General features: G+C 42.9%; 1 protein-coding gene and 1 long non-coding RNA gene across 2 annotated transcripts; both read right to left on the bottom strand.

Annotated features, from left to right (window-relative positions):
- Positions 1-287: 287 nt before the first annotated feature.
- On the bottom strand, positions 288-12150 carry LOC125720271 (NACHT, LRR and PYD domains-containing protein 1a-like). The gene is made up of 12 exons (XM_048995479.1): positions 12146-12150; positions 11736-12005; positions 11486-11569; positions 11201-11276; positions 9907-9968; positions 9580-9791; positions 8537-8790; positions 7756-7875; positions 7271-7445; positions 5729-5815; positions 5279-5561; positions 288-687 (listed from the first exon to the last, which is right to left on the bottom strand). Exons 1-11 carry the CDS (start codon positions 12148-12150, stop codon positions 5299-5301), a joined length of 1608 nt encoding a protein of 535 aa, XP_048851436.1. The 3' UTR covers positions 288-687; positions 5279-5298.
- A 1660-nt stretch (positions 12151-13810) lies between these two features.
- LOC125720305 (uncharacterized) lies at positions 13811-15839 on the bottom strand. The gene is made up of 3 exons (XR_007385413.1): positions 15630-15839; positions 14053-14478; positions 13811-13850 (listed from the first exon to the last, which is right to left on the bottom strand). It is a non-coding gene; the product is annotated as an uncharacterized LOC125720305 (long non-coding RNA).
- Positions 15840-17260: the final 1421 nt, after the last annotated feature.

Raw genomic sequence — 17260 nt, 5'->3', positions numbered from 1 at the left:
ATAGCACTACTGGGCATTAATCACCTATGATTTGTTCACATATGACAAACTTTCCTTTTATTCACAATGTTTCAGTAGTAATGCCACAATATTCCCCAGAGATTGTCACTTAAAATGATTATTTTCATAGACTTTGTTACAAATATAAATTCAGGCATTGAGAATAAAAAAGAAAAAAAAAATAGAATTTTTCTGTGTCAGACTGAGACATTATAATATCGTCACATGTCCATAAAAAATAGAGAGCAAAAAAATGGAAATACAACAAAAAAGGAAAAGAAACATAATGTAATCATCAGCTGATACATATATGCACAGACATACTGTAATCATCAGCTCATATATGCACAGACATACTGTAATCATCAGCTCATATAGGCACAGACATACTGTAATCATCAGCACATACATATACGCACAGACATACTGTAATCATCAGCTCAGACATATACGCACAGACATACTGTAAACATCAGCTCATATATATGTGCACATACTTTTTCATTGACTAAATATGGTAAAAACTTATTCACAAAGTAAAGTTACTCCAGATTTAATAAAGCCCATAGAGAGTTTCTCAAAATGCATCAACCTCAGGTTCAATTTCGAATGTAAGTTTTTCATGCTGGAGAAGAACAGAAATGTTCACCATCTACGTTTTCACATCTGGAGCCTCTGGGATTGTCCCTAAAAGTAAAAAGAAGCACAATTTCTTGGTCAAGTAAAGCAATATGGCCAACATGTCTTCATATTTACTATTTAAAAGTCCATATCTGAAAATAGAAGAAAACTGAAGGACAGCTTGAGGTTTCCATCCATTATTCTACGTAAGAGAGGATCAGACACTTCCAGAAACACTGAATATTTGGGCAGTGCCAGTTACACTTAGCACACAGTGCAGACATGGTTGGGCAGTGCAAACACAGGCATTAAAGTGCCAGTTACACAGCACAGAGCAGACATTTTTGGGCAGTGCCAACACAGGCATTAAAGTGCCAGTTACACAGCACAGAGCAGACCTTTTTGGGCAGTGCAAACACAGGCATTAAAGTGCCAGTTACACAGCACAGAGCAGACATTTTTGGGCAGTGCCAACACAGGCATTAAAGTGCCAGTTACACTTAGCACACAGCGCAGACATGTTTGGGCAGTGCCAACACAGGCATTAAAGTGCCAGTTACACAGCACAGTGCAGACATTTTTGGGCAGTGCCAACACAGGTATTAAAGTGCCAGTTACACTTAGCACACAGTGCAGACATGTTTGGGCAGTGCCAACACAAGTATTAAAATACCAGTTACACTTAGCACACAGTGCAGACATGTTTGGGCAGTGCCACCACAGGCATTTAAGTGCCAGTTACACTTAGCACACAGTGCAGACATGTTAGGGCAGTGCCAATACAGGCATTAAAGTGTCAGTTACACTTAGCACACAGTGCAGACATGTTTGGGCAGTGCCAACACTTGCATTAAAGTGCCAGTTACACTTAGCACACAGTGCAGACATGTTTGGTCAGTGCCAACACAGGCATTAAAGTGCCAGTTACACTTAGCACACAGTGCAGACATGGTTAGGCAGTGCCAAAACAGGCATTAAAGTGCCAGTTACACTTAGCACATAGTGCAGACATGTTTGGGCAGTGCCAACACAAGTATTAAAATACCAGTTACACTTAGCACACAGTGCAGACATGTTTGGGCAGTGCCACCACAGGCATTTAAGTGCCAGTTACACTTAGCACACAGTGCAGACATGTTAGGGCAGTGCCAATACAGGCATTAAAGTGTCAGTTACACTTAGCACACAGTGCAGACATGTTTGGGCAGTGCCAACACTTGCATTAAAGTGCCAGTTACACTTAGCACACAGTGCAGACATGTTTGGTCAGTGCCAACACAGGCATTAAAGTGCCAGTTACACTTAGCACACAGTGCAGACATGTTAGGGCAGTGCCAACACAGGCATTAAAGTGCCAGTTACACAGCACAGTGCAGACATTTTTGGGCAGTGCCAACACAGGTATTAAAGTGCCAGTGACACTTAGCACACAGTGCAGACATGTTTGGGCAGTGCCAACACAAGCATTAAAATACCAGTTACACTTAGCACACAGTGCAGACATGTTTGGGCAGTGCCAACACAGGCATTTAAGTGCCAGTTACACTTAGCACACAGTGCAGACATGTTAGGGCAGTGCCAACACAGGCATTAAAGTGCCAGTTACACTTAGCACACAGTGCAGACATGTTTGGGCAGTGCCAACACAGGCATTAAAGTGCCAGTTACACTTAGCACACAGTGCAGACATGGTTGGGCAGTGCCAAAACAGGCATTAAAGTGCCAGTTACACTTAGCACACAGTGCAGACATGTTCGGGCAGTGCCAACACAGGAATTAAAGTGCCAGTTACACTTAGCACACAGTGCAGACATGTTTGGGCAGTTCCAACACAGGCATTAAAGTGCCAGTTACACTTAGCACACAGTGCAGACATGTTTGGGCAGTTCCAACACAGGCATTAAAGTGCCAGTTACACAGCACAGAGCAGACATTTTTGGGCAGTGCCAACACAGGCATTAAAGTGCCAGTTACACAGCACAGAGCAGACATTTTTGGGCAGTGCAAACACAGGCATTAAAGTGCCAGTTACACATAGCACACAGTGCAGACATGTTTGGTCAGTGCCAACACAGGCATTAAAGTGCCAGTTACACTTAGCACACAGCGCAGACATGTTTGGGCAGTGCCAACACAGGCATTAAAGTGCCAGTTACACAGCACAGTGCAGACATTTTTGGGCAGTGCCAACACAGGTATTAAAGTGCCAGTTACACTTAGCACACAGTGCAGACATGTTTGGGCAGTGCCAACACAAGCATTAAAATACCAGTTACACTTAGCACACAGTGCAGACATGTTTGGGCAGTGCCACCACAGGCATTTAAGTGCCAGTTACACTTAGCACACAGTGCAGACATGTTAGGACAGTGCCAATACAGGCATTAAAGTGTCAGTTAAACTTAGCACACAGTGCAGACATGTTTGGGCAGTGCCAACATTTGCATTAAAGTGCCAGTTACACTTAGCACACAGTGCAGACATGTTTGGTCAGTGCCAACACAGGCATTAAAGTGCCAGTTACACTTAGCACACAGTGCAGACATGTTTGGGCAGTGCCAACACAGGCATTAAAGTGCCAGTTACACTTAGCACACAGTGCAGACATGTTTGGGCAGTGCCAACACAGGCATTAAAGTGCCAGTTACACTTAGCACAGTGTAAACATGGTTGGGCAGTGCCAAAACAGGCATTAAAGTGCCAGTTACACTTAGCACATGGCGCAGACATGTTTGGGCAGTGCCAACACAGGCATTAAAGTGCCAGTTACACTTAGCACACAGTGCAGACATAGTTGGGCAGTGCCAAAACAGGCATTAAAGTGCCAGTTACACTTAGCACATGGCGCAGACATGTTTGGGCAGTGCCAACACAGGCATTAAAGTGCCAGTTACACATAGCACACAGTGCAGACATGTTTGGGCAGTGGCAACACAGGCATTAAAGTGCCAGTTACACTTAGCACACAGTGCAGACATGGTTGGGCAGTGCCAAAACAGGCATTAAAGTGCCAGTTACACTTAGCACACAGTGCAGACATGGTTGGGCAGTGCCAACACAGGCATTAAAGTGCCAGTTACACATAGCACACAGTGCAGACATGTTTGGGCAGTGGCAACACAGGCATTAAAGTGCCAGTTACACTTAGCACACAGTGCAGACATGGTTAGGCAGTGCCAAAACAGGCATTAAAGTGCCAGTTACACATAGCACACAGTGCAGACATAGTTGGGCAGTGCCAACACAGGCATTAAAGTGCCAGTTACACATAGCACACAGTGCAGACATGTTTGGGCAGTGGCAACACAGGCATTAAAGTGCCAGTTACACATAGCACACAGTGCAGACATGTTTGGGCAGTGGCAACACAGGCATTAAAGTGCCAGTTACACTTAGCACACAGTGCAGACATGGTTGGGCAGTGCCAAAACAGGCATTAAAGTGCCAGTTACACATAGCACACAGTGCAGACATGTTTTGGCAGTGGCAACACAGGCATTAAAGTGCCAGTTACACTTAGGACACAGTGCAGACATGGTTGGGCAGTGCCAAAACAAGCATTAAAGTGCCAGTTACACATAGCACACAGTGCAGACATGTTCGGGCAGTGCCAAAACAGGCATTAAAGTGCCAGTTACACTTAGCACAGTGTAAACATGGTTGGGCAGTGGCAACACAGGCATTAAAGTGCCAGTTACACTTAGCACACAGTGTAAACATGGTTGGGCAGTGCCAAAACAGGCATTAAAGTGCCAGTTACACATAGCACACAGTGCAGACATGTTTGGGCAGTGGCAACACAGGCATTAAAGTGCCAGTTACACTTAGCACACAGTGTAAACATGGTTGGGCAGTGCCAAAACAGGCATTAAAGTGCCAGTTACACTTAGCACAGTGTAAACATGGTTGGGCAGTGCCAAAACAGGCATTAAAGTGCCAGTTACACTTAGCACAGTGTAAACATGTTTGGGCAGTGCCAACACAGGCATTAAAGTGCCAGTTACACTTAGCACACAGTGCAGACATGGTTGGGCAGTGCCAAAACAGGCATTAAAGTGCCTGTTACACATAGCACACAGTGCAGACATGTTTGGGCAGTGGCAACACAGGCATTAAAGTGCCAGTTACACTTAGCACACAGTGTAGACATGTTTGGGCAGTGGCAACACAGGCATTAAAGTGCCAGTTACACTTAGCACACAGTGTAGACATGTTTGGGCAGTGCCAACACAGGCATTAAAGTGCCAGTTACACTTAGCACACGTTCGGACAGATCTTGTGTAAACAGGCTGGTGTAAACATACAATTTAGAAATAAACTGGAAAATCTTTCTCGGTTTGTGATTATTGAGTTAAATATGTCTGAATAAGACCACAATATATCAGAAAAGTTTTTGGGGAGAATAACCAACTTTACTGTGGCTTTCAGTGTGGAGCGAGTTTTCAAGCAGCCATTTCCCAAAAAGACTTTTAATATATTTTATAGACCACTGTTTCCCAGCACAGAGACATTAGCTGACATTTCAATTAAGTAATTCAGCAAATAAAAGGCCTGAACACAGTTTCAGCAACTGTGACAATAAACAGATTAAGGCACAGTGTGGCAAAAATAAAATGCTTATAACCACTACAAGATGACCGTGTTTAAAAAGGGTTACCTCACATGCATACACCTGTCTCACTGTCCTTTCAGATCCTCCATCAGACATTTCTGTTGAGTCTCTAATATCTTGCAGAGCTCGTCTTTGGCTCGTTTGCCACCAGGCATGATGACTTTGAGCATCAGGCTCCTCATTTGGTCACAGGAGTTTCTCTCATTTAAAATGCTGGAGTACATTTCAAGCTCCATGAATCCACTCTCAAAAAGATAATCTAAAACTGGAGCCACCAAGCCGACCCTGTTGATCAGATCTCCCCAGTGCCTGTCAACAAAATGTTTCCCTAGTATGGAAAAGACATAACATGCAATTAATAACATTGCCAATGTTAAAATAAATTTCCTATGTACTACATTGTAAAGCTAAGTTTTACATGACTCAAGTATTAATTATGTTTTTAAAAGCACAATTAATCACAGTTAAAGACTGTATTTATTGTAAAAATCTCACCATCTTTCATGTAACCTGAAGCCCCGCCCATCTCTCCCGCCTCCCCAGGATTCACTTCCCCTCCTACAGCACCGCAGACTGCAGAATCTGAAACACAATAATATTGTCTCTTTAATCCACATGCCATATGGATCGCTGTAACTGGACGCTGTCAGAGCAATGGCAATGTATTTCCCAACCCCCCCCCCCCCCCCCCCGCCCCCCCCCCCCCCCACCGAAACCAGGCATAAGAACAGAATCTAAGTATATAAACATGTAAAAATATAAACAGAATGAGTGACATGTTCAGACATGGCCATTATAACATGGGCAAAGGAATGCAAGTAACCACCTAATTAGTGGGGAAAGATTCTGCAAATCGTCATATAAATGGAATCTGCAATAAATGAATAAGTGTATTTTAAGATCGACATGTCACAAGACGGACTAATAGCATTCAGGTAAGAACACATCTGTTAACTTTTACTTTCCCAAATGATCTATCCTCGTACTTAACTTTGACATTTCCAGGTCCATCCAGTATTTCTGAAAACTCACTCAATGTGGTGAGTGTGGGACGAGTACGGATTAGATGGAAAGGCCAAATGACAGGGCTGCTCAGGCAATACAACATTGTCACTGTGACGGAACCAAATCTAGTTATACCTCTCAAAAAGGTGGGGAACATAGGCAACTTCTGGGTAATAACAAAACAGACCACATGCTGAGATGTTCACCCATCTGATGTCTCCATGGAATCAGGACTCAGAAGTTTCCGGGTTAAATCCTGAGGCTGGGAGAGTGATGTCACCACTAGGCCCTTAAGCCTATTTACTCGGGGGACACTCTGTGACACTCACTAAGAACACAAGAAATTTACAAATGAGAGAAAGCCATTCGGCCATGGGTGTAAATTGGAGGGGCGATGGGGGTGGTTGTAGCCCCCCCCCAGTAAATCAAAACCAGCTAATACAACCCCCACAATAATCATGTTTCTTCCGTAATGGGTAGAGACCTCAACCCCCGCAATGTTCCAGCCAAAGTTACACCCTTGCATTCAGCCTATCAAGCTCGTTTGGGGAGAACTTAACTAATAGCTCAAGAAATCTTATCGGGCTCTGATTTAAAGGAACCCAGGGTTTTAGCTTGTGCTACACTTACAGGAAGATTATTCCATACTCTAACTACACGCTGTGTAAAGAAGTGCTTCTTCATGTTCGTTTTTTAATGTTCTCCCGCTAATTTCCACTTATGGCCACGAGTTCTCGTATTTAAACTTATATTGAAATAGCCATTTGGCTGAACAGCATCCAGACCTGTTAGAATCTAATATACCTGGATCATGTCCCCCCTTAGTCTCCTACATTGTTTACACAAGCGTGTCTGCTAAATAATTGTCAATGTATTATTAGGGACGACCTTGTGACAGCTGAGGAAGCAGGTTGTAGATTAAGGTCACAAGTGATCCCTTGAGGTGGTGGTGGGTGGGTAAGAATGAAAAAAGGACGGAGTATAGTTACAGAAGTCATTTATTTTGGCAAACCAGTAACATAAAAAAAATACCTCCTGCCTGGTTCGAATGTTGAGCTGCTTCTGCTGTCAAAGGTATTCTGCAAACCCACACTTCATGCTGTCTGTCGTCCAAAACGGCCAATCTCATTTCTGTGATGTCATGGCCGAAGAAAACCTCAAAGGCCGGGTGGAAGTTTGGACCATAGTTACGGAAAAATTCCCATGACTGAAAGAGAAAAAAATACTTTGAATAGCGGTAAAAACCAGAAAAGGAATGTCCTTCAGATGTACGAGGGTTGTGAAGGTTTGAAGAGCACATAACCACTGCTGGAAGCCAAGGCTCTTGACCAGGCCTGAGTGAGGACATACGATGCGGTTCAAACATTTTGGTTTGTAAAAAGCAAGACATTTTTCTCTTTGGTACTAACTATTATAGACGTGTGGAGTCAGTATTCCTTGAACTACATGAAGTAGATTCTTTATTACATCATCAGGATTGATTTACAGAATAGCAGTTCACATATGACGGTCATTACCGCAGGTTGGATTTCATGAACTCCTTTGAGGTAATCGGTAACACTGTATTTTTGGTTTACAATAAACGTGCAGTCTGCAGTAGTGGTTACGTATCTGCATTGAAGGTGCTGATGTTTCACCTATAGAGAAACACAGAAATATACAAAAGTCAGGTCCACACAGAGTCCGGTTATGGCAACGCGGTGATTTTGTCTGTGGTTCTGTTACAGATTTCAAAGAAATAAAACATCCAATTCCCGATAATATTGGCTGATATAAATATATATGGTCAAAACGTAAACAGTCACCAATACCTTTAGTTAAACTGCTTTACCAGTTGATTATGTCAATATCTCTAACTCAAAAACCAGAAACTCAATCAAGTAAAAGTATTCTTAAGATCTGGGAGAAATGGATGCCATTCACCGTGTAAAAAATCGCATGTGAACTTTAAATCAGGGCTCTAACATTGTCTACAATAAATCTGACGCTAAAGCTTTTGTAAAATTCTGCGACACCTCGTAAGCCCTCACCTTCAGTAACAATTTAAATCAAGCCAAGCTTTACTCAAAGGATCACAGCAGAGTATTGGTGATTCAAAGAGGGACTATTTTCTGACAACTGTGAAACTGCAGCTGGATTAGGAGACAGTATAGAAATGGAAAAGTATAAGCCTGACATAGGAAATGTTTCATAATCTCAAATTTGCTGTGAATATCTTGCCACTATAACAACAGTAAAATCAGGTGATGTGCTTAAACTGACAGGTATAAGAACCTGATTAACAATAAGGCTGATTACCTGGGAAACTGGCACATTGGAGGGTAACAGGAACACGTATATCTGTTTCTGAGGAGGGCGTCCAGGGGGCTGGAAAAGTAACACCTGCCCCCGAACGCTAGACATAATTAATGAAAGTATATTCCTAAGAAGACCAAAAAGCGAGAGATTCTGGACATGGATCGTCACATGAGCGTCTGTTACTCCCAAGGGCTTCAGCACCTGCATATTTCCACCACAGAAATGGGCCACAGACAGGTGCTCTCTTCCTTCCACTGGGAAAAGACAGATGGAAACCAGTCACAAGGAACGCTACTAGTTAATATTAATGGTGATTATTTCGTATTGTAATTTGATCATGACAGTATGGTTTGGCTTCATAAAAAGTAAATAAGAAGGACTGCAAAAGTATAAACAATAAAGCTAATTGTAATACAAATTAAGCCCTGACATTTCCTCAGAACTGGTGCCAATTGAAGAGGGACAATTGAAATGCAGAGAAGGCCTGGTGACTTAACCCAAAAAAATTACACGTGATGCGCACAGCTTTGCCATTGTTTAACGAGTGTGTCAGTACACCATACACACACGTGTGCAATCACACACGCACACACACACACTCATACAGATCAACAAACCCCAGGAAACACGTACCATCAACACATAATCAAATGATAACAACCCTATGAGTACTGAGGGGCTGGTTGGTCGGGGCTGGTTGGTCAGTGCTGGTTGATCAGTGCTAGTTGGTCAGTGCTGACTGATACACTCGTACCAGTCTTCTGTCGTGTTTTTTTAAGTCCATTTTCAGATTTCCATTTTGCTTGTTAAAAACTAAATAACAAACTAAGCTGGCAATCTTCTTGAAATAATGTGAGAAAATTGCCTTTGGTTTTTGCAAATTATGGTGGGCTGAATTATGTATTTTACTTCATTAATAAACAAATAAGCAAACAAATAATATCTGGCTTTAATCTTCTGCTATGCTGTATATTTAATTGGAGAATCAGCATCCTCTATAAAATAAAAGCCTCCTGTTATATAATGCCTCGTTACAAACTCACCATCCGCCTCGCAGTGTGGAAGCTGCAGTGCACACAACCCTCTGTCAGGATTCTCGATGTTGAACAGGGGCCCCGCAGGTTCATAACCAGCAGTTCTCAAAGCAGCCTCATCCCAGTAAGCTGGGCTGTACTCCACCTTGCCTGCTGCCTTCATCAGAAACACCAGCCCCGTCTCACTGCACTGAAAGCGGCCTCCCGATTCACAGCTGAAGCTACACAATGGGAAGAGAGCAGAGACCAAATCAATACTGATAAAGTTATATTAAGCTGTCCAGCGTACTAAAAATTAGCAGAGGCATGAGACAGGAAAGATGAAGCTCAGGGTACCTGTAGGAAAGTTCACCGTTGTGCAGATTTAAATCTGGTTTGAACTCCACTGAGTTTTGGTCCTACGAAGAAGAAAAAGAAGAGCTTGGAATAAAGTCAGAAAAGCATTTATCCTTGTACACTTGCAAACTGCATTTCTTTCCAAATCATTCTCTGCCGCTGGCTTTACTCCGTGGGTAAGTCGTGATGTATAACGAGCAGGAATGTTTTCTGTACTTCAGTCTGTTTTAATGCCTCTTAATGTTACTTGCCAATCTGATGAGATTAAAGAAGAAGCTGATTTGAGCAATGACTTCTGGACAAATATAATTTTTAAAAGACTATTTAATAGTAATAACACCTAACAAGTCTAATATTTACACTTCAAATGCTTTGAATTTGATAAGTAAAGGCTCCTTAAATGCAGTGTTAATTTTGACAGCAAATTTTTATTTAGTTTTAGTCATAGTCTTTTGACTAAAATGTAATTTAGTTTCAGTCATAATTTAGTCATCTAAATTATTTTAGTATTAGTCTAGTTTTAGTCGACTAAAACTACAGTTGATTTAGTCAACTAAAATTAAAAGTGCAAAGTATAATGTTTAAAGATTCCCTTCGATTTCTGAAAGTCATCATGAAATGAAACCAATGTTAAGGGGTGGTGTTAAGGTCTGACTGTGCAGGACACAAATACACAGATTTCACTCTTATTTGAAAGAGTTTATTTACCCGGAAACTGAGTACTGTAAAAATAAAATCACTTCAGAGAAAAAGTGCATAGGTTATAATGCCATCAGTACTATTTGTATTTGCTATTGTTCGCTGTTAAATGTTTTACCCGAAATTCTCAAATATGTTCAAAGCAAAAGACCAATAATGGTTTCACGGATTTATACCCATTGTCAAGAAAAAAAAATCCAAACATTTACTTCTCAACGGTTATCAGGAGCAGGAATTGCCACCATTCTATTTTTAGCATTTTCAGCATCAAAATAATCACCTCAAGGCTACAATTCCATTAGTGTGTAGAGCCAAAAATCAACTCTCCCCTCTTTCAGGTGATTTCATGTTCGTTGAAGTTTTCGCTTTTTAACAACTGCACAATGCGAGAGTCCTGGAGTGAGTGTAACGATAACGATGATGGAAATGAACATTTCTTAAATGTTTCTCTATTAATAATTCCATTGAAAACCTTGCAAAATTAAACTATGACTAAAATATGACTGCTTACTAGTCATCACCATTTATCATTGATAAAATGTATGAACGTACATCTGATTCAGAGTAAGCAATGTTACAATGGTCTGATTAGTACCTTTGACTGGTCCCATAAATGATAGCGTGGGTCTGTCAGGAAGGTCATCGTGTCCGTGATTCTGTTGTTAAACAGCCTGGAAACAAACCCACTTCTCTTACACTTTGTTTCATCATAGACTGATATGAACCATAAACTTTGTTATAAAGTATTAAGGTTACAGTTTCCTCTGAAGGCATTTTGATGGACTGAGAAAGTTTCTTCTGTTTCTATATGTTAGATGCCATGAGGACTTTCAGCCACAGAACTCTGCACACAAAACACATTCTGTTCATTCAAACCTACCTCACTGTTTGGATATAGCTGCTTGCGGACACGATGCTGTGGATTCTCAGAGCTCCGAGGTCAGAGATCTCATTGTTGCTCAGACTAAGATAGAAGGAATAGTCAGAGAATTGCTGAGAATATTTGCTTGACACGTCAGTGAAACATTTATAAATATAAATCTGACTGATGTGAAGTTGGTATGCCGCATGCTGTTCACTGCACACATTCTCCATCTCGGCTGACGGTAGGATCTGCTGTGGACACTCACTCCAGGACTCTCGCTTTGTGCAGATGTGGGAGCAGCAGATCCACGCTGTGGTCGTCCAGCTGACAGTGACTGAGATCCAGCTCCGACAGCCCCTCGGCCTGCTCCAGCACCGCGGCCAGTGACATGCAAGTTTGGGGGTCAATCTGGATGTGGCTGAGATCCACTGTCCTGCCCAAGACCCTGGAGAGGAAGGCAGCCTGCCTGGTGACCTGGACTTCATCCCCCACTGACGTCAGACAGAGGAGCTGCTGCAGAAGCTGTTTGCTGATACTAGGAGGTGACAAACAGACAGGTGACCTTAGCAGGCATCACAGGACATGGTCATGTGCTTTCTGAATGCAGTGCGGTTCCAAAAGGAATAGCAGGCTGCGAATATCATGAGAGGGGGGAGAAAATCCAGGAACAGCTACAACATTGGCTCTACAGCCCTCCACACACCAAATAAACTATTAATAATTCACAGTGGAAAGCAGGGAAACAACTAACTTTGTTGTACATCGTTCCACAAAATATATGTTTAAAATATCTTTGTAATATGAACACTGGGTAACCTTTGACTTTTGATAGACACATTCCTTACAAAAACACACTTACTCCAGTTCTGAAACATAAGGCAGACACTGCAGCAAACTCCTTTGTTCATTCTCTTCATCTGACCAACCAACAAGTTTTACTGGTTTCTTCACTGTCTGGAGTTCCAGAACTCCAAGGAGGATGGACGCCTTCCTCTTAGAGAGGTTTATAACCCAGTTTGCAGGAGCTGACTGATAGACTGGCTGCAATGCCTGCAGAACATGCTTACATGATGGACTCTCACAGTCTGTCAAAAGTGAGTACAGATCCAACAGAAAGTCACTCTGTTTTGTGAAAAATAATGTTCTGTCATCCAAAGCAGGGAAAGAGGAATAACTGCAGACTGATGAGAGGAGCTGCAGGTTCTTCTCTCCTGTCTCTCTGTCACACTCTGCTGCCTGAATGAAGAGATTGGCAGTGAATCTGATGGCTTCCTTTGAGTTGAAATCCCATTTAGTCAATCTGTAACACAACAAGGAGGAAGGGTTAGGAAGATTATAACACTCACCCCCCCCCCCACATACAGACATATAAATGACTGCAAAATGCAAACAACTACTAAAACTGCTCCCATTATAAAAGTAGAAACTTACCCCAGCTGGGAAATATAGGGCAGACACTGGAGAAAACTCTTTATCTCAGTCTCTTCATCTGACCAACCAACAAGTTTTACTGTTTTCTTCACTGTCTGGAGTTCCAGAACTCCAAGGAGGATGGACGCCTTCCTCTCAGAGAGGTCTATAACCCAGCCTGCAGGAGCTGACTGATAGACTGGCTGCAATGCCTGCAGAACATGCTTACATGATGGATTCTCACAGTCTGTCAAAAATAAGTACAGATCCAACAGAAAGTTACTCTGTTTTGTGAAAAATAATCTGTAATCCAAAGCAGGGAAAGAGGAATAACTGCAGACTGATGAGAGGAGCTGCAGGTTCTTCTCTCCTGTCTGTCTGTCACACTCTGCTGCCTGAATGAAGAGATTGGCAATGAATCTGATGGCTTCCTCTGAGTTTAAATCCCATTTATCCAATCTGTAACACAACAAGGAGGAAGGGTCAGGAAAATTATAACACTCAGCCCCCCCCCCCCCCACACACACATATATTTAAATGAGTGCAAAATGCAAACAGCTACTAAAACTGCTCCCATTATAAAAGTAGAAACTTACCCCAGCTGGGAAATATAGGGCAGACACTGGAGAAAACTCTTTATCTCAGTCTCTTCATCTGACCAACCAACAAGTTTTACTGTTTTCTTCACTGTCTGGAGTTCCAGAACTCCAAGGAGGATGGACGCCTTCCTCTCAGAGAGGTCTATAACCCAGCCTGCAGGAGCTGACTGATAGACTGGCTGCAATTCCTGCAGAACATCCTTATATGATGGATTCTCACAGTCTGTCAAAAATAAGTACAGATCCAACAGAAAGTTACTCTGTTTTGTGAAAAATAATCTGTAATCCAAAGCAGGGAAAGAGGAATAACTGCAGACTGATGAGAGGAGCTGCAGGTTCTTCTCTCCTGTCTCTCTGTCACACTCTGCTGCCTGAATGAAGAGATTGGCAATGAATCTGATGGCTTCTTCTAAGGATGAACACCGATTACCCAATCTGTAGCACAACAAGGAGGAAGGGTTAGGAAAATTATAACACTCAGCCCCCCCCCACACACACACACACATATATTTAAATGAGTGCAAAATGCAAACAGCTACTAAAACTGCTCCCATTATAAAAGTAGAAACTTACCCCAGCTGGGAAATATAGGGCAGACACTGAAGAAGACTCCATCGTTCATTCTCTTCGTCTGACCAGCTTATAATGTTCACTGGCTTTTTGTCTGTCTGGAATTTCAGCACTTCAAGGAAGATGGATGCCTTCCGCTTAGAGAGGTCTATATTCCAGACTGCAGGAGCTGACTGATAGACTGGACTTAATAACGGCTGAACACTCTGGCCTGTTTCTGCTTCAAGGACTTTAATATGGGAAAACAGATCCAGCAGAAATTCAGTGTGACTCTGTGACATTTTTCCATCGTAAAGGTTTTTATGAAAAACGGTATTAAAATCAATGACTTTTGACAGCAGCATCACTGTCTTCTGTCCTGTTCGCACTTCGTTTAGTGCTGCTTGAAGAAAAAGTTGTAGCAAAAGGTTGTTCTTGTGACTGGGAAGCCTAAGAGAAAAGAACAAAACATTAGCATTACGTAAGTAAGTTTTAAGCAGAATAAGCAAGTTTTGTGCCACATTCTGTAGTTTTATGTAATGCAGTGACTGACATTTTATTTTTAGCTTTTATTTAACTTACTAGTGCACTATACAATAAACTGTACAATGGCTGGCAAATTATCCTGCACACAGACAGACACAGAAATGACAATGCATCCACCTTGAACAGCCCAATTGCATAATACCAGTAACACTGAAGGAAAATCGCTTAGGGGACTGGGGCTGGTGTGGTGTTGAGGTGTTGCATGCTGCACGGCTGCACTAGGGTCCCAGTTTGAGGCGGCCCATCTGGGTAGGCGTGTGGAACGTCTTCTCTCTCCGGCAAGATGACCATCTTCCTCTGCTGCCGGGGAAGCTTTGTAAACTCTGCGTTTCGGTGACAGCATCGTCTGAGGTATGCAGACCAGGGAGTGGCCAGATCTCTGTAGGTAGGTACACCTACTTCTGGTCTGGTCACTCTGATGGCTGCCTTACTCAGGGAGTAGCTGTGTAGAGCAGCTCCTCCCGATGGTGCCCAATATCACTCCTTACAATGAGCGTATGATGAGACTCAGGCTATGGCACTTTTCGGGGGTCTTGTCCGTTATATCAGTATATGCTCCGACCGAGGTGAGCGACATCCCATTGAGGGAAATCATCTGGACCCCAGAGAGCACAAGGGCCGCTCTGTCGAGTGAATGGGGCTGCCCTAAGCTGCTCCATGTCACTGGGTCATTCAAGTTTAATTCAATTTTAATTTTAATTCACAATGAGCTACAAGTGAGCCATGTAGCTGTAACAGTAAAAAAGGTGTGTCCAGGGTCTGGTCAGTTCTATAGGCAACACAGGTAGCTGCTTAGGGCGACAACTTCTGAAGAGACGACTTGCCAGCCAACTTCACTTTGCCTAAGGGACGCTACATTGGCTGGGACCGGTACTAGGTGCAAGGTACTAAAGGGTAAATTTTAACCAAAAAAAGACTGAGATTTGGAAGGCAGGGGTAATTCACATACCAAATTTAATCAAAATAAAAAAAGGATGGTTCAAAGGTCACATGAATAACAATAGATTGACCCAACTTATATGCATAAAACATATTTTTATTACACAAAAACAGACCTGATTCTGCTGATATGTGGCAAACATTTGCATATCATATCCTTGAGGGCTTCACTGAGATGTTGAAAGTTCTGATCCACATGCAAATACAGCTGTATCTTCTCTGGATGTCGCTTTATGATCGCCCCAACTTCTTCAATCACAGTCACATCTTCGTCCTCCTTCACATTAAAGTGTAGATCATTTCCAATGAGTCTGGGTGACGATGTCTCTGTGGTTCCTCATTCACAAAAAAGACAAACAGTTTAGCTGTGGTTAAGGATCAAAATGTTTTTTATGAAAAAATTCATAAGCATTTATCAGATTCCCTTTGCATTATACTATGGAACAATAAGCTCATTCTTTACATTTTAGGTTAAACAAGTGTTATATTACAGACACGTTACTGTAGCAGAGTGATCGCCAGGGGTGAATCAAACAGCCTGACACTCTGGAACAGCACCGAGCACAGGAGGGGGGGGGGACGCGACAGTCATGAGAGAACCGTGTTACGACCCAGTCTAGGGTTGGGCTACAGAGCTCTCTTGCAACTGGGTAAAGTGGTGGAGGAGTGTGGATCAATGAGGGACACGCGTGCACGCAGAAGGTATGATGATGAAGGTTATTAATATCATTGTCTATAGACAATATCACATAAAATCTACATACTATACACAAGGCAACAGGTCTTAGCTTCAGGCTGGACTCAGGCCAAAACAATAACCAGAAAGCACTGGTTTGTTAACACCTAGCTTCCCTCGGAAAAGAAAACCCAAAAAGAAAAAAGACAATTCTCTACCCTCACTCACTACCCATAAACAGCAAAGAAAAACCCTCTCACAACCAACATCCATCCATCCATTTTCCAAACCACTTATCCTACTGGGTCGCAGGGGGTCCGGAGCCTATCCCGGAATCAATGGGCACGAGGCAGGGAACAACCCAGGATGGGGGGCCAGCCCATCGCAGGGCACCCACAACCAACAAGAACATGAAAATGGCAGCCACACCACTACAGCAGGTGAGATTAAATACCTAGGCCAGTGAACACGTCAACACAGAGGGTTGAAGCCAAAGAGGATAGACCAAACTCATCATTCGAATGACAGATCAAAACCAATACTGAAACCACCAGGAGTAACAACACACACAGCAAGGGCAAAAGCAGGAACATTGAAAATTCGAAGCCCCCGACACTCGCTCCCTGAGTGGCTATATGCCGTCGCCCACTGATGACATCATCAGGATGGAGACAGTCCACAGGCTGGGGAAGAGGTGCAGTAGAGTAGGAAGGCCTGGAGGAAGGCCTGGACTGGAGTCAGGGACCAACCGACCTGCACATCTGGGACCACACACATACACTGCCGATAGCAGTTTGTAACAACCGTTACAGGAGGAAAACCCCTGGAAGAAATGCGAACACCACACCACTGAAGAAAATCAACAATCATCGGCCAAATTGCCTTGGGTGGGACACAAAACTATGAGGGATACTGAGCTGAAACACTCCGGGTGGTGGGCAATGTACAACATTTGATGCACAAAGAGAGACCTCTCTCTGTGAGCACATGTGCAAGTGAGTGGAATGTGCAGGAATGTGCCAATATGTCATTAGTTCCTTAATGTCTCAGTCCCTCAAAGTCTTCCCTTTT

Source organism: Brienomyrus brachyistius, chromosome 25 (genome assembly GCF_023856365.1).
Source record: "Brienomyrus brachyistius isolate T26 chromosome 25, BBRACH_0.4, whole genome shotgun sequence".
Classification (NCBI taxonomy): Eukaryota; Metazoa; Chordata; class Actinopteri; order Osteoglossiformes; family Mormyridae; genus Brienomyrus; species Brienomyrus brachyistius.
The sequence above is the reverse complement of the archived record's forward strand: the minus strand, read 5'-3'. Positions and strand labels throughout refer to the sequence as shown.

Bases quoted from the DNA above. Each gene is read 5' to 3' on its own strand.
- LOC125720271 (XM_048995479.1), bottom strand. The intron at 11,277-11,485 runs GTAGGTTTGAAT...GTTTGTTTCCAG, and splicing joins AGCTATATCCAAACAGTGAG to GCTGTTTAACAACAGAATCA. The intron at 9,969-11,200 runs GTACTAATCAGA...TCTTCTTCGTAG, and splicing joins ATTTATGGGACCAGTCAAAG to GACCAAAACTCAGTGGAGTT.